This window comes from Protomyctophum bolini (genome assembly GCF_963924005.1).
Source record: "Protomyctophum bolini genome assembly, chromosome: 4".
NCBI classification, from domain to species: domain Eukaryota; kingdom Metazoa; phylum Chordata; class Actinopteri; order Myctophiformes; family Myctophidae; genus Protomyctophum; species Protomyctophum bolini.
This window is the reverse complement of record NC_137865.1, coordinates 49449176-49475288: the sequence shown is the minus strand read 5'-3', so window position 1 is coordinate 49475288 and position 26113 is coordinate 49449176. Positions and strand designations below refer to the sequence as shown.

At 43.2% G+C, this 26113-nt stretch overlaps 1 protein-coding gene across 6 annotated transcripts in view; it reads right to left on the bottom strand.

Annotated features, from left to right (window-relative positions):
- bcl2l13 (BCL2 like 13) overlaps positions 1–25718 on the bottom strand; it is a 45434-nt gene extending 19716 nt beyond the window's left edge. For all 6 annotated transcript variants that reach the window (XR_013963961.1, XR_013963962.1, XR_013963963.1 and 3 more), the window contains exons 1-6: positions 25583–25718; positions 18973–19168; positions 11203–11316; positions 10216–10372; positions 8032–8104; positions 7037–7165 (exon numbers count right to left, since the gene is read on the bottom strand). Coding sequence is in view for 1 of the 6 variants with exons in the window: in XM_080761930.1 (XP_080618056.1) it covers positions 7037–7165; positions 8032–8104; positions 10216–10372; positions 11203–11316; positions 18973–19099 (600 nt within the window). In the remaining 5 variants the exon portion in view is untranslated. The remainder of the gene's footprint in view (positions 1–7036; positions 7166–8031; positions 8105–10215; positions 10373–11202; positions 11317–18972; positions 19169–25582) is intronic.
- Between the last annotated feature and the right edge of the window lie 395 nt (positions 25719–26113).

Below are 26113 nucleotides of genomic sequence, written 5' to 3'. Positions count from 1 at the left end.
ACCTAGTCCCCATATATGGGGGACAAGGGGAGACCAACCTAGTCCCCATATATGGGGGACAAGGGGAGACCAACCTAGTCCCCATATATGGGGGACAAGGGGAGACCAACCTAGTCCCCATATATGGGGGACAAGGGGAGAGCAACGGACTTGAACTCATGCTTCCTTCATGGGCTTCTATTGCCAACGACCAACTGGGACAAGTCCTGGACCGGAACCGGAAGTATAGGCAGAAATGCATTGGACTCAGGGCAGTCCGGCAACAGCCCAGCTTTAATGATCTTATAAATCCCTTTATTTTAGATTGTTTTGTAGTAATAGTTCAACATAAACATTAAAGAGACTTTAGTTGTTTACGGCACAATACTTTAAAACAGACGTCATGTTGCACACATTATTTGCGCCGCCCTCGTTGAAAACAATGTATTTCTCCAACTCCAGCTCGTCTCAGTTCAGGCTGCATTAGAACAGCGCTCGAGCGCTCCGTTTCTCTTTCTGCCCCCTCAATGTCGTATCGTAACTCTTCTAATAGATGGCTTGGGACATTTGTGGTCGTAGTGACTACATCTGTCATTAAAGAAATATGTTTTTTCAGCGATTTTCTTATAGTTTTAAGGGTAACTGTTGTATAATTGCAATATTACAGTCGAGGGTGTGGTTTAACGTGATTAAAGCATCACTTCAGTGATGCTCGCGGAACTCGACTACGTCTCGTTCCTGACCGCATCACTGCCGTGGCAATAATCACGTTAAACACCACACCCTCTCGTGTATAAATATTGCTTAATTGAATCCACTTCATGCGTGTTGATGAAGCGTGCACGTGAGGACACAGTGAACCATATCACTGTAACCTCACCACCAAGTTAACCCATTCTGAACGGGAACCCATTTTGGTGTTAGCATAATGTTGTGCTTTAGCTATTGAAAAATAGCAGATCTACAAGCTCATAGCGCGCCACCGAGTGGCGCGCTACGAGCTTGTAGGTCTGCTATTTTTTTTTAATCGAAGAACGACTGACATTTTTAGAATCTGATCTCAGGTCAGAATGGGTTAATCAGACCAGTGTGTGTCCAGTGGAAACCTCGTATGAATCTGATCTCAGGTCAGAATGGGTTAAGGCAGAACATCGGTTTTCTTTACAGAAATAAATGATCTGTATAGTAGGAAAAGGGTTGTTGATGATGCTGTTTTTATGTCAGTTCTGGACTACGGTGATGTCATTTATAGAAATGCTGCCCTATATACCACTCTTCTACCCCTAGATACAGTTTATCACTAAGATGAATCACTCAAATTGGTCTTCCCTCTCTGAGAGGAGAACCAGTTGATCTTTAAAGCCATTGATGGAAAGCTTCCATCAATACATCACGTTGCTGTTAAAATGGAAAATAAATACTCGCCAGACCCGTTCAAGTGAATGTCTTAAAGTAGAGGTCCCATCCGTACAATCTGAACTAGGAAAGTCAGCTTTTTGCTTCGACCACATGGAACACTTTACAGCAAACATTGAAAATGAATACCCCAATATCCTATGGTCAATTTAATAACCTGCTTTTGAACCTCCCCTACCTCAATATGTAACTGTTTTTAAGTTATGTATTGTCTATATAATATATATAATATAATATAATATAATATAATATATATATAATAATATATAATATATATATAAAGTCTTTGCCTTACATGAAGTCTTGTTTTGTGTTTTATAACCTGCATGTCTTTAACCGTTTTATATAATGTCTGTAATCTCGTCAGCATTGAAAATGAGGGAGGACCTCAATTGCTCTTTCGAGAATAAATAAAAGGTTTCAATCAATGTGACCTGCGTAGCTTCTAAGACAGAAAGAAAGACAGCTCTCATTGTTGTCCTTTCATAATTTAATTTGCCTCGCAGGGAGGATGAACAGAACAACGGATGCCATTCAGCTCAAATCAGGCTGAAGTTACGTCTGTTGTTATTCGAGTCCCAGGAAGCCAAATTCAATTATATGAAAGGACATTTAATTAGTTACGTTTTCCTAAATAAAAAGCCACTTCATTGTGGGAGTGTTGCAGTGTACGCACGGTGGTTTATCTGTACCTGTACTGTTTCAGACACACTTCTAGATGCAACTCTACATGATATCTCTCTGGCTCCTTCCCATCACCAAACTCCCTCTCTGTCCCTCCCCCTAGAGTTGTTTTACGACCACCCTCAAGTACAGTCCTCTGTACTCAGAACCGGCCCCGATACTTTGACCGGAGTAACCAAAACTTCCAATTGACACTATAGGCTGAACGAACGCAACGGGAGCTAGTCTGACCACAACACTGCAGCAAATCACCCAAAAACAGCCGATCTACAAACATACATAAATGACAACTGACAAGTCGGTCAAAAAGGGGGTAAACTAAGTGGTTACTCAACAAATATAATGTACTCGTATCGGTACGGTACTCCGACTCGGATTTGGCGAGTATTCAAAATCGAGTACTTGTATTCGTACTCTGTCTGAAAACCTCTCTACCTGGAAAGGAAAGGAAAGGAAAGGAAAGGTACTTTGTTTACCCTGCAGGGTAACTGGACTAAGGAAAGGAAAGGTACTATGTTTACCCTGCAGGGTAACTGGACTAAGGAAAGGAAAGGTACTATGTTTACCCAGGGTAACTGGACTAAGCTCAAGAACTTGTTTACAGCCAGGCCCTGCTCATAGAACATGGTAGGGGTTCAATGCCGGTGGTAATTTTAACGTGCCGGTCCGGGGAAACGAACTAGCGACCTTCCGATATCAAGACCGTTCGGCCACCGCTGCCTCCCCCTCCTTTTCCCTGTTCTCCTGCTAGCCTCTCTGTCCCTCTCTGTCCCTCCCCTCCCGCTAGCCTCTCTGCCCCTCTCTCGTTCATCTGCGGTGACAGAAGAGTCACCCCCAGTGAGGGTTGGCCTCATTCAGAGCCGCAGGACGCCTCCTGCCTGCTCGCGGTGTTCACGTCAGCATGCAGCGAGCAGCACACCACGTGACCGCGCTGTGACCTGGTTCACGGGGAGATGTCTGTCTGGTCGTGACACAGCAAGCGGCGCTCGGCTCTACAACGTGAGAGAGAGAGATCACCCAGAGGGCTGAAAACCTCACCCAAATAATAATTCTGCACCGTGTCCCTCACGTGTGACAACACACAGGAATTGTGCATTGGTCAGTAGTATTAAACCATTTTAGACGGGAACCACTTTCGTTTATAGCATTATGTTATACTTTAGCTATTGAAAAATAGCAGATCTACAAGCTCACCGAGTGCCGCGCTATGAGCTTGTAGATCTGCTATTTTTGAAAACTTATGACAATGCGGCGCAAATCTTTGAATATATATTCTTTCAGAGCAAAAGTTTTTAACTCAAAGCTTTGCTTCTGGGGGGGGGGGGTCCCTGGAACAACACATTTTCAGATGAGGGTCCGTGGCCAATTACATATAGTTTTGGGAGGGTCCTTGACATGAAATAGTTTGAGAACCACTGACATAGAATGAAAACATAGGGTTCTCAGAAACCTGTCAGGATGTAGAAGGCATTTGTAGAATCATCCTCAGGTCTAAATGGGTTAACTCATAAAGACACTGTCTGTAAATAACAGCATGACAGGGTTATGTTTGTTTTGTTTTCCTATGAATAAAAATAAATCTGAAAATATTACACGCATGGAAAAGCTGCTTTAGACCAACCGGGCATCCATGATATTTTGGACATGCTTATCAAAGATTCAAAAAGCTAAAGGTTTTTGAGCTAAAGTTTCTTTGTATATTTAATTAAGTTATTTGTTATATCTACGCTGTGCAAATGTTGTTAACTAAACCTAAACGTAAAACAAGTCTGAAATAAATGTCAGAGCTGATATTGACATGTAAATATGAAATAAATGCTTAAACATGTAGCTATAGGTGTAATGTTAGAGACCACAGAAGTGAACCTTTTCAAGCCTGTTTTCTCAACTCGCTGTTTCTCTGCAAGACATAGAGCACCGAAGTCTGACGTCACTTTCAGTAGAGGGCGTCAGTCCCCAGGTTCATGTATTTGTTTAGTTGCATTGAAATCCCCATTGAGGCGATTTTAGATCTGTGTTTGAAAAATAAAAATGTCACCCCGGCCGCTTCACTCATATGGATATGAAGAATCAACTGACTGAGAGAAAACGCTAATGTTACTGCTGCTGAATTAGTTAGATTTTCGCTAGAAGCAGACTGTATCATATATGAGTGACTGACTGTTGCAAACGATACAGAGACACCTCCCTGACAATAACGCCGAGACAGCTTGTTTATTTTTGGACCACAACGCTTATAGTAGACGATATTAAGATCACCCCATGTTATTCTCCATAGAGAAATTATTTCCGCGAACCAGGGGAATGGAAGGGATGAGCGAGTTACGTCAGGACTTCAGCGCTCTATTACTCTATAAGCCATATCTCCAAAACTGAACAACCAATATGTCAATTTGAAGCTATGATTCCCTGCTTTCATATGACATGAAAAAACGAAAAGAAATTTAAAAAAAATCAATGACTTAGCCTCGGACAGAAACGGTCACAAATAGTGGGAAGGTAAAAGATAACTCAAGCCACCCATTCTGACCTGAGATCAGATTCTAAAAATGTCTTATCTACATCCTGACAGTTTTCTGAAAAAGCTATGTTTGTTATGTCAGTCGTTCTTCGATTTTTCAAACATAGCAGACCTACAAGCTCGTAGCGCGCCACTCGGTGGCGCGCTATGAGCTTGTAGATCTGCTATTTTTCAATAGCTAAAGCATAACATAATGCTAACACCAAAAGGGGTTCCCACCCAAAATGCGTTAACATTAACACATCCCTGCGTCAGGCATGTTGTCCCTAAATGCCTCAAATCTGCCACCATCATTACAGTTTCCAAAGAGGAAGTGCCCCGTATATATGGGCCTAAATGACTACCGCTCCACATAGCACAAGAACTAGGGCTGAATAGTGGAGTCTGGTGTCTGGTGTGCACGTCTTTTTCGTGTGTGTGAGTGTGATTGTTGTAGATTAGGTTAAGCAGTATAGCTGTCCCACCTCAGCATGACATAAATTAAAACCAGCCAATGTCGCCCCCATCTGACCTGAACTGCACATTGCATCATCTAGTTAGTATGAAGTTACATTTCATGTCAAGCTGACAATATAGTCCAGTAATAATGTAATTTGACCTCAAACTAATTGCAAAAAAACCAAACTCAGCTGATTTTGTATCTTACATTATGTCCTGAATAACATACACAAAGTTGCCTGAAATTGTCTGAGGGGAAAGTGTTGATAGCCACTTGCCCAAATGTGCTGACCTCATCACATTTGTGATGACGGCTATGGCCGCTATTAGCCCAAGGAGTGTTTTTATGCAAAACTAATGCTTGGAATGGACTCAGCATCATGAAAACACCCTAGTTTGACATGTCACATGCTACTTAACCCATTCTGACCGGGCACCCGTTTTGGTGTTAGCATCATGTTATGCTTTAGCTATTTAAAAATAGCAGATCTACAAGCTCATAGCGCGCCACCGAGTGGCGCGCTACGAGCTTGTAGGTCTGCTATTTTTGAAAAATCGAAGAACAACTGACATGTTTTAGAATCTGATCTCAGGTCAGAATGGGTTCATCAGACCAGTGTGTGTCCAGTGGAAACCTTGTATGAATCTGATCTCAGGTCAGAATGGGTTAAAGCAAAAGGAAAATTTGAAATGATTTGCCTTATATAGGATGTCTATGGTGGCCATATATACTGTACAGGCCTTTTTCAACACTTTCCCCTCAGACAATTTCAGGCAACTTTTTGTATGTTTTTCAGGACATAATGTAAGATACAAAATCAGCTGAGTTTGGTTTTTTGCAATTAGTTGGAGGTTGACCCCTTTTTTCCCCATATAATGCCTGTACTAATAGTTGCATCTCAGGGAAATAATATAAATCACACCCGTGTGAAGTGAGGGGCGCCAATATATTAAAAGTCAAACTCATGTTGATTAGGGGATGCAATGGTGATGTAAAACAAACAGTGCAAACATTAGACATTAAACGCCATTAACAATAAAGAGACAACATGACGTAATGAGGCACATTGTGTTCCCTTCATTGTCAATGGCGATTACAAAACAAACATTGAACTAAAGACAAACCTGTATATAGGAGGGGCTGACGCCCCTAAAAAACAAACACATTTCAGTGCTATATAAACTGGCACCATCAAGTGATTTAGTCCAACAGAAGTGGTTTCTGTGCATCACTAAATGCTAAATGACAACTACCGGTAGTCTGTTATTAGCAACTATTAACAGCACTCTGCTGCCCCCAACTGGCCATACAGTATACTGTACTTCATCCAGTAAGCTCTGGCCTAGTCTCTTGATTGATTGATTGAAGTATTTATTAACAGTTTGCAGAATTACAGTACATTTCAAGCAGAACTCAATACAAAGACTGTTAACTGTGAGTGAGTGGACGACCCAATAAAGCATTTCACTTGTTTACAAGAGGGTCCACCTTGTTCAATTCATCAAAACATTTAGAGACGTACAAATATACACTTCTATATAGCCAAAGAACAGAACAGGAATTCATCATAAAGGAGGTAAAAAGGGAAAATAAACATATACAGTGAGGGGGGTTCTTAGATTGGCTCTAGCCAGAACCCACCTCAACCCTGTTCTTAGAACCCACTAGCTTTAAGCAACGCATCTATTCCAAACAAAGTAACCAGGCAGTAACCAACAGGCAGTAACCAGGCAGTAAACCAGGCAGTAAACCAGGCAGTAACCAGACAGTAACCAACCACAAAGCAAACCAACCCACAAAGCAGTGAACTAACTCACCCATCCTCACAAAGCAGTGAACTAACTCACCCATCTTCACAGAGCAGTGAACTAACTCACCCATCCTCACAGAGCAGTGAACTAACTCACCCATCCTCACAGAGCAGTGAACTAACTCACCCATCCTCACAGAGCAGTGAACTAACTCACCCATCCTCACAGAGCAGTGAACTAACTCACCCATCCTCCCTGCTGGATGATGTAGTCGGCCTCCGTCTCCTCCAGGAAGCGAACGCCCAGCGGTACCAGGGTGCCCAGGGACTGGCCCTCTGCGTGCAGTTCCTGCATCACCACCAGGGGCACCAGCACCTGGGAGGGAAGGGAGGAGAGAGAGAGGGAGAGATGGGAGCTGAACAGAGGACAGCAGTGGTTTTCAAGACAATAATTTATATTTACTAGTGCTGTCAAAGTTAACGCGTTATTAATGCGTTAACGCAACACCGTATTAACGGAAAATACATTTTTATCGCATTAACGCAACAAAATCGACGTGATCTCGGCCCCAAAAAACCTGATCAGAGCATTTCTACAATACACCGTTTTCTTTCAGTTCATCATTGAATTTAGAGCAAAAAAGGTTTTGCGATTAATCGCGCGATTAACTACACAAATCATGCGATTAAAAAATGTAATCGCCTGACAGCACTAATATTTACACCTTTCAGCCCTAAATCAGATTCAGGGGACAAGCAAGGTGTTGCGTCTCAGAATCAGAATCCCTTTATTTGTCATTTTCCCATACATAAAGAACACGACATACCGTTTCCCCTCAGTTATTGGCAGTGCAACATAAACGTAGGACCTATTTAAGAAACATATCAGATCAATTCAAACTAAAAACATAACATGGACAAACATTTAAAAAGAGCCCCAGTATGTATGACGACGTGCAATTCATATAAAAAAGGTTAAAAGTTACTAATACCACGCACAGCCTATGGATAAAGAAAGTGTCATGGTGCTATCCTTGAAAAACAGTACGAGCACAGTTTTATAAAAGTGCTGTTGTGCATTTTAAAGTTCAATTTGTGCCCAGTTCTCACCTGGTCCCAGCCTGCCTGTGTGTGTGTGTGTGTGTGTGTGCGGTGTGTGTGTGTGTGGAGGTCTCACCTGGTTCCAGCCTGCCTGTGTGTGTGTGTGTGTGTGTGTGCGGTGTGTGTGTGTGGAGGTCTCACCTGGTTCCAGCCCCCCGGTGTGTGTGTTGAGGCGTCCAGACATGCGTCTCTGAAGGCTGGGTAGTCCATAGGACTGGAAAACAACACCAACAGAGTCAAACCATTACTAATTACACTTATGAAAATAAAGCTTTATTTGTATAGCACCTTTCATGACATGAAATGCAGCTCAAAGTGCTTTACAGAGCAATGGAGAAAAAAAAAAGAAAAGCAAGGCAAAGACATTAAAAAACAAGCAGTGATGCAATACAGTGAGGACACGAGTAACAAAAAATAAAAGATCAATTAAAAGCAATGTTGTAGAAGTGGGTCTTGAGCTGAGCTTTAAAAATGTCTACAGAGGCTGCCTGACGAAGGTACAGTGGGAGCTTGTTCCATGCCGTCGGCCCGTAGAAGCAGAAAGCTGCTTCCCCGTATTTTTTAGTTGCCATTTTTTTTAGGCAAAGCGAGCAGGCCAGCAGTGGAAGACCGTAGGGGGCGGTTTGGGACATATTTAGGCAGGCAGTCATGTAGGTAGGAAGGTTTGGGACATATTTAGGCAGGCAGTCATGTAGGTAGGAAGGTTTGGGACATATTTAGGCAGGCAGTCATGTAGGTAGGAAGGTTTGGGACATATTTAGGCAGGCAGTCATGTAGGTAGGAAGGTTTGGGACATATTTAGGCAGGCAGTCATGTAGGTAGGAAGGTTTGGGACATATTTAGGCAGGCAGTCATGTAGGTAGGAAGGTGCGAGGCCATTGAGAGCTTTATACACAAGTAAAGTAATTTTAAAATCAATCCTAAAAACAACCGGAAGCCAGTGCAGTGAAGCCACTGCACTAATTACACTCAGTGGCTCTGTGGTTAGAGTGTCCACCCTGAGAACTGGAATGTCGGGGGTTCGATCCCCGGCCGGGTCATAATCAAAGACTCTGAAAAATGGGACCCAGTGCCTCCCTGCTTGACACTCAGCATTAAGGGTTGGATTGGGGGGTAAGTCCCTGCGACATACAGTAATAGCGTCATGTCCAGGGGGTGTACCTGTACATAAAGCTGCCTCACTCTACAGAAACAGGAGATAGGCTTCCTTCCAGGCAAACTCACATTGACCTGGTTGGGAAACATTTCCTCATGTTTTTTTGCCACTGGATATTTGAGTGCATTGTGGTTTGTTTTGCGATTGCTCTCAGGCTCAAATAAAAAGAAGCACTAGTACTGATATGTTTTTGTATAAACTATAAAAGATTACTTTCCAGCTCCAACCTACGAACTGAAAGGTTTTGTTCCAATCTGTGAAATGTTAACCCATTTAGACCCGAGAAAAGATTCTACAAATGTCGTCTAAATCCTGACAGTTTTCTGAAAAACCCCATGTTTCTACATGGGGTTTCATTGGCATTGTCTCTCAGTCACCTCATACTGAGCAGTACTTTGTCCATGGTGTAGGAGCTAGTTAAAACGCTCAAGATCAAATCTGTTTAATAAGCATAGGCCAGGGGCTAAACCTGTGTGTGGTCCCCTGAGCTTTATTTCAGTCATTGGTGGTTCAGAGCTAAAAGATACAACTGATTATAATTATATATATATATATATATATATATATAGAGATATATAATATATAATATATACTTACGGCGTATGGGTGCGTACTTTTTGTAAATCTTTGTTAGGCAGTAGTTAGCGTAGACAGTTTAGGTACAGTAGATTGACTTTGTGTATATTTCATTTCATTCATTGGTTAGAGTTAGGTAAGAGTGTTGTGCGATACTTTAGAATAGGGCTAGATAGTTTTGATGGTTTCTTTGAGTTGCCCCATATAGCCTGTCTTTTCGTTTGTATCCCAGTTGTACATCTTTATTGTTTATTATTATTATGATACCTTATCCTTATAACGTGAATAAATAACAATTATCATGCCAGCCGTGTTGCATCGTCTCCTTATACCCCTAGACCTGAAAAGGGGAATGTAACAGTATGTCAGTGGTTCTCAAACATTTTCATGTCAAGCACCCCCAAAGATAAATGTAATTGGCTGCCGACCCCCATCTGAAAATATGTTGTTCCAGGGATTTACCAGAAGCCACATGGGTTAGGTTTCCCGGTTTATGGCCTGATTTACACATTTGTTTGCGCACCGAAAACATCAAATCTAAAAAGCTCACACGGAGGCGTCAAGCTGTGACACTGTTGGAGCAGAACACTGACCCGTTGAGCAGAGACCGCACGACCGTAGCCAGGTACGAGCCCAGGTCTCGGGACACCCCGTCCCCCATGGCGCCGAGACAGTCTTCGATGGAGTTCTCCGGGTCGACCGGGTGGAACACGGGCGACGTGTGCCTGTCGAAGCCCGTGCTGGAGAACGCTGAGGAGAACAGAATGACATCCTCTCAGTGCGGGACAATTATTATTGCGAACGCAGTGATCACTTAGTATGAGACATAGCAGATCATGTCTGTCTGTGTGTGTGTCTGTGTCTGTGTGTCCCACCTTTGTGCCCATATATGGAGCTGAGTGATTTGTTTGTGATTGATGCAACACACTCCATATTTGGACGTATAGCTGCTTTGGGGACTCTTTATATGGTTATGTCTAAGTTAAAAACTTAAAAATAACTTAACTTAAAAAAATAACTTAAAAATAAATCTTATAAAAACCCAAATATGTACGAGCTGCGTTCGCTTCCCGCGTTTGCGCGTCTTACTGGTTATTTGAGTATTTGTTATTCACACGGCAGCAAGAGTTAAGGAGAATAGAATAATAGGTTGCAGACAGTATTGGAGAGAGACTGCAACCGATCTAGTCATAACTATTTACACTATTAACACCGTTTTTACAAATTAGGCATTTAGCAGACGGGAGTGAGAAAATCGCCAGAGGGCTGCGGAAGGGGAGGCGGCTTTTTTTCCGACAGCATTCTAGCCGACGGGGCAACGATCCGATCCGCAGCGGGGGGACATTCGCTGCGATGCGAAAAAACGATGGTCCGACATGCGCTGCTCCCGTGCTTGCGGTTAGGGTTAGGTTAGGATTGAGGTTTCGGATCAATATGCTGTCGGAAAAAAGACCTGCACCCCTGCGGAAGGCACTTCCACAGGGCGTCAGAGAGAGACTCGCTGTAAGCGCTGGACCAGGGCTAGTTCACTTACAGGCAGAGATGTGTGTGTGTGTGTGTGTGTGTGTAGGTTCACTTACAGGCAGAGATGTCATCTTCCAGTTTCCTCAGTTCCTCTTCTATCTGCCCCCTCAGTTCTTTGTTCCTCTCCCTCTCTCCGTCTCCTCCACCCCCAGACGACGGGGAGTCTCCTCCTGAAAGAGATAAACACACCACTACGTCAGCCAAGCGGGGCCCCAGTCACATTTTCTGTGGTTGAAAAAGATTCCTCTCTGTAAAATTAAAATGACCATGCAAGTGTGCAATGTTTACACAAAGCACAACTACAGCATGAAGGCCCAGAGGTCTTATATCACTGCCAACTGAGCGAAGTTACAACCAAGTTATCTTGTGGAATGAAGCGTCTTGGTATTTGCCTTTGAATCAGTTCATCAATATGAAAGCAGAATTAGCAATATACGCTCAAAGTTGGCCATTCATTATCGACGGCATTTAATGTTTGTGTTTGGGACAAACCCTCAAAGCTGGACATAGGAGGGGTTAGCGCCCCTTAACCCATTCTGACCTGAGATTCATACGAGGTTTCCACTGGACACACACTGGTCTGATTAACCCATTCTGACCAGAGATCAGATTCTAAAAATGTCAGTCGTTCTTCGATTTTTCAAAAATAGCAGACCTACAAGCTCGTAGCGCGCCACTCGGTGGCGCGCTATGAGCTTGTAGATCTGCTATTTTTCAATAGCTAAAGCATAACATGATGCTAACACCAAGACGGGTTCCCGTTCAGAATGGGTTAAAACCTGGAAGCTGACTGACCACCCCAAGACAGTGCTATTCATCATCCTAAGCTACGATTGTCCAGGCAGTCATGGGGCATTTAATTTCCTTTAATGTAAGTTCAATTAAACTTTAAAGATGGAGTGCCACAATTTTTGTATTTTTCCAGTTTTTCATGTGTCCATGAGGTGACAGTACTTCGTTAGAGACACCCTGGAGTCGTTTGTATGTGCAATCATGGTGTATTAACTTTGTATTTAGGGTTTCTTCTTCCTGGAGGCTGAACCCTTGACAGTCAAACGGGCCAATGAAATAAACGGTAATATAGTGACATCAGTGACCAGGCACACTGTACTTAAAGGTAGAGTCAGTGATTTCACTTAATTCAAATATCACTTATTTGTTTGTTCTGTTGTGATAATCCTCTCTACTATAGAGTGTGCTGACCATATAAGGAGTTCCTCCCTGTCCCCAGTTAACCCCTGGGGGGGGTCAAAAAACCTTAGGTTTTGCTTTTGAATCTCTATCCTGATTGGACGAAGGCTTATAGGTCCCACAGCCAAAAACGAAACCTAAGGTTTTTTTTAGTGAAATCACTTACCGGTACTCTACCTTTAATGAACTGGTGGGCGTGCAAAAACAGCATTTTAACAAATACTGTACACTTTTTTTGAAAAAATTATACCTCCTTCTATAACAATAAGACCTGATGATCATGTTTTAGGGTGAGGGGGAAAAAAATCACGGCACTCCATCTTCAACAGGAATGGAAAAACTGTAATGTTAGCAACTAAAGCAGATCTAGTGCGTCATACTTCATGCTAGGCCAGTGTCGTGTCCAGGAATCAATAATTCTACGCAATAACCCATGTTCTTGTGCAAATGTACAGCTTACAAATGTAAACTGTTGTATTCTGTCTGTCTTAACTATCTGCAGTCACTCTGTCTGCAGGGGCCTGCCTTTGTCATTCAAAATCAGGGTGTCGAGATGGGTTGTTTACGGTTTACCGTCTGTTCCTGCTGCAATTTGTGTAACAATAGATGCGGTGTTGGCATATGGTGCGTCATACTTCATGCTAGGCCCAGCCCCATCATAAGTCAGTGCCACACTTCAGCCCAACGGCAGCGGACAGCCGTACGTCCCTCACACATTCACTGATCTCACTCATGGAGGATCACATCGGTGTTGCTTTTCCCAGGCGGGTGCTGTTTCAGCAGTCAGTCCGCTAGTCCGGACCTGCTGTGCCTCTCTCTCTCTCTCTCTCTCTCTCTCTTTGCACTGTGGCTCATGGGGCGTGTGAGTGAGTAATCCTGTGGTTGATTACACATGACAGGGGCTGTCAGAACCCGGAGTGGGCCAAGCGGAAAGCAGGGGGATCAGAGCCTCTCTCTCTCCTCTCCCCATCCCATCCCATCCCTGGCGTGTCCAGAGAGAGGAGGGTGGGACAGGAAATAAAGAGGAGTCTATTTTCTCTCTCTCTCTCGTTACTGAAAATGCCCGAGGCCGTTTCACGTCATGTCACGCTAGGGAAGGAATGGAGCATATTATGGGGACGACTAAACCCATTTATATAGACCTGAGGAGGATTCTACAAATGCCTTCTGAAATCATGACGGTTTTTCTGAAAAACGCTCTGTTTTTAACCCATTCTGACCTGAGATCAGATTATACAAATGTCAGTCGTTCTTCGATTTTTCAAAAAATAGCAGACCTACAAGAGACCTACCTCGTAGCGCGCCACTCGGTGGCGCGCTATGAGCTTGTAGATCTGCTATTTTTCAATAGCTAAAGCATGACATGATGCCAACACCAAAACGGGTTCCCGTTCAGAATGGGCTAATCATGTCAGTGCTGCTGCTCAAACTATTCCATGTCAAGGACCCCCAAGAATGATCTGTATTTGGCCTACCGACCCCCATCTGAAAATATGTTGTTCCAGGGACCCCCCCCCCCCCCAGAAGAAAAGATCTGAGTTCAAAAATATTCGCTGTGTTCCGCGCTATGAGCTTGTAGTACATCTGCTATTTTTCAATAGCTAACGTAGAACAGAATGCTTAACCCATTCTGACCTGAGATCAGATTCATACGAGGTTTCCACTGGACACACACTGGTCTGATTAACCCATTCTGACCTGAGATCAGATTCTAAAAATGTCAGTCGTTCTTCGACTTTTCAAAAATAGCAGACCTACAAGCTCGTAGCGCGCCACTCGGTGGCGCGATATGAGCTTGTAGATCTGCTATTTTTCAATAGCTAAAGCATAACATGATGCTGACACCAAAATGGGTGCCAGGTCAGAATGGGTTAAAACACCTAAAGGGGTTCCCGTCCAAAATGGGGACCAATATAACCAACACTACGCTGACCAACATCTACTATTCATTTTATTCTCTTCTATGGATTTCAGTTTCAAATGGTCAATTTTCAAACATTCTAAAGAACATGTCATTAATGAGCTATACGGTCAGTACCACTTCCAATCAGCCATGGAGTTATGGAGCGTTCCTCCGAATGCAAATCACACATATCTAACTTTACAGTTACAGTTATTTTGAAGCCCTTTCGTGGCCAAGGTTTTCGTGGCCAAGAACCTGGAGGCGCATCAATATGAAATAAGTGGTTTATAAATCAGTCGAATCTCTTGAAACAAAAAAGCGCACTTTATCCTGACCCGACCTGACCTGACCCTGTGTCTGTGTCTGTCTCTCTCTGACCCGACCTGACCTGACCCTGTGTCTGTGTCTCTCTGACCTGACCCGACCTGACCTGACCCTGTGTCTGTGTCTGTCTCTCTCTGACCTGACCCTGTGTCTGTGTCTGTCTCTCTCTGACCTGACATGACCTGACCTGACCTGACCCTGTGTCTGTGTCTCTCTGACCTGACCCGACCTGACCCTGTGTCTGTGTCTGTCTCTCTCTGACCCGACCTGACCTGACCCTGTGTCTGTCTCTCTCTGACCTGACATGACCTGACCTGACCCTGTGTCTGTCTCTCTCTGACCTGACATGACCTGACCCTGTGTCTGTGTCTGTCTCTCTCTGACCTGACCTGACCTGACCCTGTGTCTGTCTCTCTCTGACCTGACATGACCTGACCCTGTGTCTGTGTCTGTCTCTCTCTGACCTGACCTGACCCTGTGTCTGTGTCTCTCTGACCTGACCTGACCTGACCCTGTGTCTGTCTCTCTCTGACCTGACATGACCTGACCTGACCCTGTGTCTGTCTCTCTCTGACCTGACATGACCTGACCTGACCCTGTGTCTGTGTCTGTCTCTCTCTGACCTGACATGACCTGACCTGACCCTGTGTCTGTCTCTCTCTGACCTGACCCGACCTGACCTGACCCTGTGTCTGTGTCTCTCCGATTACGACAGCATCATTAGATTACCAAGAATAGGAAGTCTAAAAGTCCCACTAACCCATTCTGACCTGAGATCAGATTCATACGAGGTTTCCACTGGACACACACTTGGTCTGATTAACCCATTCTGACCTGAGATCAGATTCTAAAAATGTCAGTCGCTCTTCGATTTTTCTAAAATGGCAGACCTACAAGCTCGTAGCGCGCCACTCGGTGGCGCGCTATGAGCTTGTAGATCTGCTGTTTTTCAATAGCTAAAGCATAACCTGATGCGAACACCGAAATGGGTGCCCGGTCAGAATGGGCTAACGAACTGGCCCTAGGCCGGGGGGCTGTGTATGATCTGTATGATCATGATCTGAACATACCAAAACCACACAAACCAAATTGCTTTGGACATTGATATATACAGTAGTAGTAAAACTTCAACTATAGTACAGAATATACAGCTGCCAGGATCCTCACAAACACACCCCGCAGATCTCACATTACTCCCGTGCTCGCTACACTCCATTGGTTGCCCCGTCAAATCCAGGATCAATTTCAAAATTCTCTTAACGCATTCTGACCTGAGATCAGATTCATACGAGGTTTCCACTAGGACACACACTGGTCTGATTAACCCATTCTGACCTGAGATCAGATTCTAAAAATGTCAGTCGTTCTTCGATTTTTCAAAAATGGCAGACCTACAAGCTCATAGCGCGCCACTCGGTGGCGCGCTATGAGCTTGTAGATCTGCTATTTTTCAATAGCTGAAGCATAACATGATGCTAACACCAAAACGGGTTCCCGGTCAGAATGGGTTAATAACTTACAAGGCATTACTGGCTCCACTCTACATCTCTGAATTACTGCATGCTAAACCTAACACACGTTCACTCAGGTCCTCCGATAAAGGCCTTCTGTCTATCCCTATACAACCAGACTCAAAACCAAGGGTGACCGACCGCGCATTTGAAGTGGTCGCCCCCACTCTGTGGAATGCCCTGCCCCCTTGAGCTGAAGAATGCAGAGTCTGTCGACGGTTTTAAGAGATTGTTTAAAAACGTATTTATTTCGTCAGCACTATTTTGGCTTGAGTTGTTGCATTTTAATGTTTTACCTTCTATTGTTTGTTCATGCCCTTGTTTTAACATGATTTTGACTTGTTGTACAGCACTTTGTAACATTGTTTCGAAAGGTGCTCTATAAATAATAATTGACTTACTTACTTAAAGTAGTATATCATGTCAGAAATGTTGTCTCAAGGGCAATTGAGTAAGGGCAAGGGTAATTGGCCGCTGACCTGCATCTCAAAACATGTTGTTCCAGGGACCCCCCTCCCAGAAGCAAAGATTTGAGTTAAAATGTTCACTCTGTAAATATATTCCAAGATTTGAGGCACATTTTCACGATTTTCCAAAAATAGCAGACCAGACCTACAAGTTCATAAATATATAAGCTATGAGCTTGTAGATCTGCTATTTTTTCAATAGCTAAAGTGTATAACATAATGCTTTAAAACACCAAAAGGGGTTCCCGCCCAGAATGGGATATAATGCCGTTTGACACATGAAGCCTTTGACACATAATGACCTGGCATTGTTATGACTGTAAGCACACGGCTATTACACAACTGTCAATGACAGGACTTACATATGACTCTTCATGTGACCGCCGCGACTTGAGGTGCGTTACCCGGTTCAAATCATATCATAGAAATATTACGGTAATGGGTCGGACACACCAAGACTGCATTTCAGTAATTCGGCGTTTCGGCTATCCAGCCTTAGCCGAAACGTTTGTCTCCTGTCCAAAATGCAAGAATAAATGACTGAAATGCAGTCTTGCTGTGTGCTGTTATTTATATGATATGATTTATATATGATCTTGAGCACTGTCTGTTCTGTTTGTTACATAGCTTTCATATGTTGCAACAGCTACACTAACCCAGTGGTCCGGGGTCCCCAGATAGTGACAATTTAACTTAACCCATTCTGACCCGAGATCAGATTCTAGTATAAATGTCTTCTACATCCTGACAGTTTTCTGAAAAAGCTATGTTTCCATGTCAGTCGTTCTTCGATTTAAAAAAAATAGCAGACCTACAGGCGCGCTATGAGCTTGTAGATCTGCTAATTTTCAATAGCTAAAGCATAACATAATGCTAACACCAAAAATGGGTTCCCGTTCAGAATGGGTTAAAGGACTTTTAAGATCTTTTAATTTAACCACCACAAAAACTGCTCAAACATTGGCCAAATTGCCAAATATTATAAAAAGATGCAAACATTTAGAAAACAGCCGATCTATGAGCTCACTTGTAGTGAGTGCTTTACATAGAGAATATAAAAGCAAAAATAAAACAAGGAAGTTAATACAAAACAGAAAAAGGTCTATACAATCATAGACAAACACGGAAGTGTGTGTGTGTGCGTGTGTGTGTGTGTGTTTGACTCATACTAGTATTTCCCCTACAGAGAGGATTGTTTTCCGACTGAATGCCATTTCACTTCAGGTTTAGATCTAAACTAGAGCCTTAACATATATCTGCCATTATTTGACAATTTGTGTTAAATATCAGAATGTTCTCAAATAGAACATTAAATCAATTATTTTTCAAGTTTTTTTTCATTTTAATTCGAAATCTTGCACTTTTGACAAAATATCGGGCAAAACATTGGTAATTGGTGGTCTAGTAGTCTAGCAAAAAAAACTAAAAATAATCAGGATCGGCCCCAAATGTATGGCAATCGGTCAGGGTCTAAATCCAAAGTAGCCATAATAAAAAAACAAAAGTGAATTGAAAAGGAATCATTTCTGAAATCAGTTTTTCCTCTCACCTGAGGCCTGTAACCTGTAGGCCGGTAGGAGACCCAGGTAGTTGAGGACTCACCTTGCCCTGTAACCTGTAACCTGTAGGCCGGTAAGAGACCCAGGTAGTTGAGGACTCACCTTGCCCTGTAACCTGTAGCCTGTAGGCCGGTAGGAGACCCAGGTAGTTGAGGACTCACCTTGCCCTGTAACCTGTAACCTGTAGGCCGGTAGGAGACCCAGGTAGTTGAGGACTCACCTTGCCCTGTAACCTGTAGGCCGGTAGGAGACCCAGGTAGTTGAGGACTCACCTTGCCCTGTAACCTGTAGCCTGTAGGCCGGTAGGAGACCCAGGTAGTTGAGGACTCACCTTGCCCTGTAACCTGTAGCCTGTAGGCCGGTAGGAGACCCAGGTAGTTGAGGACTCACCTTGCCCTGTAACCTGTAGGCCGGTAGGAGACCCAGGTAGTTGAGGACTCACCTTGTCCTGTAACCTGTAGGCCGGTAGGAGACCCAGGTAGTTGAGGACTCACCTTGTCCTGTAACCTGTAGGCCGGTAGGAGACCCAGGTAGTTGAGGACTCACCTTGCCCTGTAACCTGTAACCTGTAGGCCGGTAGGAGACCCAGGTAGTTGAGGACTCACCTTGCCCTGTAACCTGTAACCTGTAGGCCGGTAGGAGACCCAGGTAGTTGAGGACTCACCTTGCCCTGTAACCTGTAGGCCGGTAGGAGACCCAGGTAGTTGAGGACTCACCTTGCCCTGTAACCTGTAGGCCGGTAGGAGACCCAGGTAGTTGAGGACTCACCTTGCCCTGTAACCTGTAGCCTGTAGGAGACCCAGGTAGTTGAGGACTCACCTTGCCCTGTAACCTGTAGGCCGGTAGGAGACCCAGGTAGTTGAGGACTCACCTTGCCCTGTAACCTGTAACCTGTAGGCCGGTAGGAGACCCAGGTAGTTGAGGACGATGTACTTGGTCTCGTAGAGGAAGCCCTCCGGCACAGCGCTGGTGGTGGTCGTGGAGCCCAAGGCAGCCATTGAGCAGATGTGTGTTTCAGTCTCTCAGGCACATAGGTGTAGTTACAATCTAAGATGGACAAGTCTCACCTAAAAAGAAGAAGAATAGAAAGAATATCAGCAACCAGGAAAAGAATAACAGTGGCCATCATTAGCTGGAAGTCTCCTACTAGCTCTGGTCCATAGCTCTAATGCCGTTGCATTTAGAGCTATGTCACTGTCAACTTCCGGAGCTCGCATGAATGCAGACCAGCCTCTCGTCTTTTAGCGTAAATAAAAAGAACATTTTTGCTACTCACCAAAACAAAGGTGGGTTGTGTCATTAGAAAGCCTACTTTCCTTAGTGGAAGCACTCTGAGCCCCCCCCCCCCCCCCCACCACACGTATAAACGGTACAGAAATTATTTTTATTTGACTGGAGGAAAAATATTCTCTATGAGGCAATTCTCTGGGCAATATCGGTAGAGGGCGCATTGGAGTAACTAAAAGTAGTCTTTTTCCTGGTGGAAACAAAATCCCTTTTTGGCTAAGAAGTACCGTTTATACGTGTGGTGGGGGGGGGGGGGGGGCTCAGAGTGCTTCCACTAAGGAAAGTAGGCTCTCTTTTTTTTGTCAAATATGTTTTTATTGAACAGATAAATGATTACAAACATTATGATATGATACTTTTTTTATGAAACAAAATGAAAGACAAAATAAAGACAAAAAAGATCCCTTAACCCTCCCACCCATACTGCTCAGTGACATTGCATACTATATAATAAGATGATAGAAAGCTCATGGAAAACATCTGAAAAGAACACAACCCGCCTTTGTTTTGGTGAGTAGCAAAAAACGTTATTTTTATTTACGCTAAAAGACGAGAAGCTGGTCTGCATTCATGCGAGCCCTGGAAGTTGACAGTAACATAGCTCTAAATGCAACGGCATTAGAGCTATGGACCAGAGCTAGTCTCCTACCCCAATAATAATATTATTCAGAGTAATCAATCATCCCAACTGTTGCTCATGTGGCCTAAAAAGCCGTCATCGATAACACCTACATGCTTTTGCTCTCCGGCGCGCCTCTTATCTCTGTCTAGCAGGGCAGACGGAGCTTCTTTGTTGCCATTTTGTCAGGTTTTTGATAACTGCATTTTTCTCTCCTTCTCTCTCTCTCTCTCGTTAACTCACTTCTGAATCAAATATAAAAGAGTAGTACGTTGCGCATAGGATGCAGCCTCCCTACACTTTCCTCACTCTATTCCACCAGAATAATTAGGAAGGCAAATAAAATCATTGCAGACAACTCCCATCCTGCACATCACCTCTTCAATCTCCTCCCATCAGGCAGGAGATATAGAAGTATCCAGAGCTCAACATGTCGCTTCAGGGATAGCACTCACCCCGTAGCCATTAGACATCTGAACTCATAGTATATGCATATAGCACTTTAAAAAACTGGATGTAATTTCCTATGCTGCTGGTTTTTGTTTTTGTATTGTACTGTCCTTCTTGTTTGTGTATCTATGGTTGTCTGTATATGTTGAGTATGAACCAAGACAAATTCCTATCAACTTGTTGACATGGCAAATAAATTATTGAAACTTGAATCTTGAAATATCCATTTTCATGTCGTCTCCAATGGTGTCAGACTTCTAACCATGTGTTGGGTTAGATTAGAATCTAATCTGGTAACCAACCTTTTCAAGCCCAAGAGCCCATTTTATTCCCAATTGTAAGCCAAGATCTACCACTAAAACGTGTTAGAAAAAACACTTGTTTTGTTGCTATTTCTGACAGGCTCAATGCATGTGCACACATCCACACAAAGACTAAAGCTTAAATTAGAATAAATACTTATAGTAAGTTATATTATCAATGTCAAATAATATTAAGACAAATTAGAAATAATTAGTATTAGAAATATTTTGTTTCTCATTTCAATGAATATTCACATTGGCAGATGTTCAAATGACATAGGCATAACATGACCATATATATTTGCACAGATATGGTGACATACTCTCAGGGTCAGCCCACCTTTAATGAGACTGCTGTGACTGCACTTTCTCTGCAAGCGTTTTGAAATCTGGTTCATATTTAGTGATTGCCAGTCTGAGGGTGTCATTAAGATGTGAGTCAGTCATACGAGTTCTAAACTTGGATTTTATTATTTTCATTTGTGAAAAGGCCATTTCACATATGTACGTGGAACCAAAGTATAGGCATGCAGCTTCAGTGCACACGACACAATCAGGGGATACTTCTCTGCTCACAAGAGACCAAAATTCCTTCTCTTTAGCTCTGACCTGCAGGTGACAGTCACTTACTAATCCAATAATCTCCATTTAAATATCTGAAGTTAATGCAAACACATCCTGCATTTTATCGGACAGCAGTTCAATGACAGTAGGCTCAGTAAAGAGGAAAGGGTTTGATACAAAAGCAGCTACTTAATTGACTCATGCGTTGTACTTCAACAGGTTTTCATATTTCATATTTATCATATTTTTTGCTCTATGTGTGCGTGTGTACAGAAATCAAACTGTAGCATTGATTATTGTCACGGACAGAAGTCATTCTTTCCCTATGCATATGCCCTGGAGTGCACTCGGCTATTAGTTTGCATTGCAGACTGGTATATTCAGAACGCGCCTTTAATTAAAAACCAAATGCAGCTGTGTATGTGGCTCTCAGCGTGCGATACCCCCCCTCACCTCTGTGCTGGAAATATAACGTCTGGGTTTCCGAGGCTACATCCATGCTGACGCAGTGACTGTCCTGTTTCTGGCTAAGCTTTACGCGCAGGGCACATGAACCTCTCCGTCTCCAGTCAGTGCTGGTTGTTGTTTATTTGCATGGCTCAGAAAATGAGTAACAAACTAAAATGAGAACGTTATCGAGTTGTTGGAGGAGAAGGAGGAGAATAATAATGTTATATTTCTTATTGTGTTCTCGGGCTGCTGTGCTGCGTTGCTGCTGCGCTGTGTGCCAACCACATCATCATCTTTTCATTTTGACATGATTCACATGAAATAATAATCCTGCACCGCGTGTAGCGTTTGGTTTCATTAACGCGACAAAATAGCCTACAGCTGCTGCTGCCAAAGATACCAAAGATTGGACAGTGCTACGCAACATGGAAGTAACACTGACTCGAAGCCGTTTATAAATCAGTCAGTGAAGTCAACTTTTCACCGCCGTTTAGTCGGTCATGAACGAACGAATCAAAATAACTAGTTCTTTTTGGTGAACGAAACCGATCCGGTCACTTCCGTGAACGATCCGTTCAAAATGCAAATGACGGGGAATCGCCCGTCTGCTCTTCTCATTCAGTCAGTGCGAGGCTGCGAGACGGAGCAGCCTGAAAGGCAAGCATTTGCATTCCAATGGGTCTGACACTTCGCGATCGACTCGAAAGGTTCCCGCGAGCTACCGGTAGATCGCGAACCCCCGGTTGGTGACCCCTGGATTAGATGGATCGGTCTAATAACAATTACAATTTACAATTTACAATTTAGGCATTTAGCAGACGCTCTTAATCCAGAGCGACTTACATTAAGCCTAGATTAATTAGACTAGATAGATCTATGCATAACATCATCTGTGCTCGTTGCTTTAGTTATAAAACAATTACGTTCAAAAGACACCATTTCCATTGTGTATCAGAATAGTCCACTCCTTACCTTAAAAGGAGAATTCCATGCTAGAAGGCTTTCTTACCTTTATTTGTAGTTGCTACGTCCCCACCAAAGAGGTCCAGGTGTTATTTTGTGCAAAAGTGCATTATTGGCAATTTCCCCTAATATAAGCCCTCAATGGGGGTTGGGTTTTTGTGGTAATTCACTTATTTCCATCTAAATAAGTAGTAAAGTGTGCTGCTCGGGATACTATTTACATTATGAAGAGAGGATATACAGTATACAAAAAGAAAAAATATAGATTTTTGATTGATGGAAATGAGCGAATTAGCATAACACCCCATAGCCCCATTCAATTAAATGCAATTCATTGAGGGCTTATGGTAGGGGAAACAGCCAATAATGCGCTTTTGCACAAAATAACACCTGGACCTCTTTGGTGGTGACGTGACAACTACAAATAAAAGGTAAGAAAGCCTTCTAGCATGGAATTCTCCTTTAACCTAAAAGGTTGGAGCCGTGGGGGAGAAGGTTAAATAAACAATAAACGTTGTTTATGTTCTTTCTTGGAATAAACGCCGTGCCCCAGTGAGTCGACAGGACGCCTCCTATAACCTGTACAGTAGGATCCCAAACTTTCAGTACATTTGATTGACGTCTGTCATAAGCTACTGATGTTGTAAGTCATATCTTCATAACAATCATTGCTAGAGTAGAGATAGTTTGTTCACTAACCATCTCTTTAATTTATTTTTTATTTATTTATTTTATCCCACGATTTTGTAACCCAATTTTCACCCCTGTGTCAATCGTCTACTGTGATCCTGGGCTCTACACACCCTCCGCCAACCTAGTCCCCATATATGGGGGACAAGGGGAGAGCAACGGACTTGAACTCATGCTTCCTTCATGCCTGAGTGTCCAAGTTGCTCCTTTCCACCTGACAGCTAGGGCACTAACCATCTCTATAAACATCTCTCCAGATCTTTATAGTAAACAGAAAATACGTTGTCAGGTCGGAAAAAATATTTAAAAAAAGTAAAATAAAATAAAAATCATACAGGATGATACATAAAGGAATTGGAAAAGGAGCAGACACAATCAGGTCCATCTGGAACGCATAGAATTAAAGATTATAAATGGGGACGCCGGGATGGGTTCCCCCGACTTCCCTCTCCTGATTGGATGAAATTGGTGACCCACCTGAAAATGTATATATATATTTTTTGAGTGGTGCAACCACTCCAAGGAACAGCAATGTCCGTGTTCGTTCACCTATGTGTCCTATGTGTTGGTTAATGTGCACCAGTATATGACTATGAGTACCAGTAGGGGAGCTGTTGTGCCAGAAACAGAGAGAGGGATAGTGCTGCACTGTTGCCTGCTAATGAGAGAGAGAGAGAGAGAGAGAGAGAGAGAGAGAGAGAGAGAGGAGAGTTGCACCACTCAGTTCACACAGGTGTGATTTTTGTATTAAAGACAGCAGCAGAACCTTGTAACTTTGACTAGGATTAATGTGTGAGGTGGTGTTAAATTAATAGCTATGGGGGAAACATCTGGGCAGATAAACAATGTCCTCTCTAAAACAGTGGTTCCCACAGTCAGGGTCCGGGGACCCCCAGGGGACGTCCTTGAGAGTTCCAGGGGGTCCCCAGCTAAATGATATAGCTTGGAACCAAATGGACCTTTATGGGTCTGTAACTCTGAGAGTGTACAAATGGAACGGGTCCATTTGGTTCCATTTGTACACTCTCTATAAATTGGGTGTCCCAGAGATAGAAATTCCATTAAATATGGGGGTCCGTACGCTGGTACCAACAGGACCCACCAACGAAAGATCAATGGATGGACATTATTGAGGAACTGTATTCTATGGAAAAACTAACATTCATACTGAGACTACAAGAGGATAAATTCTATAAAAAAATGGGAAAAGTGGAATCTCTTCTCTCAGCCTAGCGATATTGCAATAGAATTTCATTGAATGTTTATTGTAATATGAAAAATGCAGCCTTTTCTTTTACTTTTTGTCCTTTTTCTTTTCTTTTTCTTTCCCGTATTGTCTTGTTAGTTGAGTTTTTGTTTGTGTCTATTCTTCCTTCAATAAAAATTAAGTGAAAAAAATAAATAAATGGGGGTCCGTAGGCTGCCTAATGCATGTCAAACTGGGGGTCCTTGAAATTAAACGGGTTGAGAATCACCGCTATAGAACCTGGGGGGGTCCCTGGCATGTCTTTTTCAAATGGGGGGTCCACGGGCTCTTTAGTGTCGATTCGGGGGTCCTTGACATGAAAAGGTTAATGGGAACCACTGGTCTAAAACTAAAGGACATTGGGTTTTTTTTGTTGTTTTTTCAAATGACAATAGACAATAGACAACATGACAAATGACAACAGATACAAATGTACAAAAAAAACCAAAAACATCAATGACAAGACAATTACTCATACAAAAGATAACAAAACAACCCCAAAAAAGGAAAAAGAAGCGAAAAGAAAAACAAACAACAACAGCAGCACTACTCCACTTCAGCTTCTTCCATTCAATGTGACAAATGCTTGTCCTTAATATATATCGTATATAAAACGACCCCCACACACACCTCCTGAAACATCTAAAGGACATTGTTCTTCTGCCTGGGCCAACAGATCATGGCTAGTATAGTTAGCGAGCAGCAGTTAGCAACACTACACTGACACACCACACCTCCTCCTCTGTTCATTGTACAGCATGCTGTATGCATGGTGGCACACACACGGTGACTGAGAGAGAAGGACACTTATACAAGAAAAGTTACACCTAACGTAACGCCAGTTAACGACACTTTACAGTACACATTGTTATGAAGCATGTAGAGACAGCGTGTATCTAATATCTCTTACCCTACTTGTCCTGGAGGGCGGTGTGTTCTGCTTTGCTGGTGAAAATGTGCAGTTATCAGATATTATAATAGAACACGGTGTGCTCTCGTGTGCTGCTGTTGCTTTGGTCTTCCCACAATACAACTCTCTTCTTCTTCTTCTTCTCCTTTGGATGTTTGTGGTTGAGACTGAGGGAAGCGTTACATGGCTGCCACCTCCTGGGGTAAATATAAAGGTGCAATAGAGGAGCTATAAATGGACCAGAGCTATAATATGGACCTAACCCACTGTAGACATTTTATGAGCTCCTTTCTGTCAAGAAATTCCTTGCAGGTGTCAGAGTTTGGCAGCGCTCGTTATCCGTAAGGCAACCTCCTGCTGCCTCCTGCATGATGTGCACATTCTAAACAGGTGGTACAGATGGGCTGTTGAGTGAAAGTCAACGAGCGCTCCCAAACGCCAGTGTGTTGAATGATTGACAGCTGACATCTCTCAGCCCCATGTCAGCCAACGAGAGGGCTCTGCTCAGCCCTAAGTCCCGCCCCAGGGGCC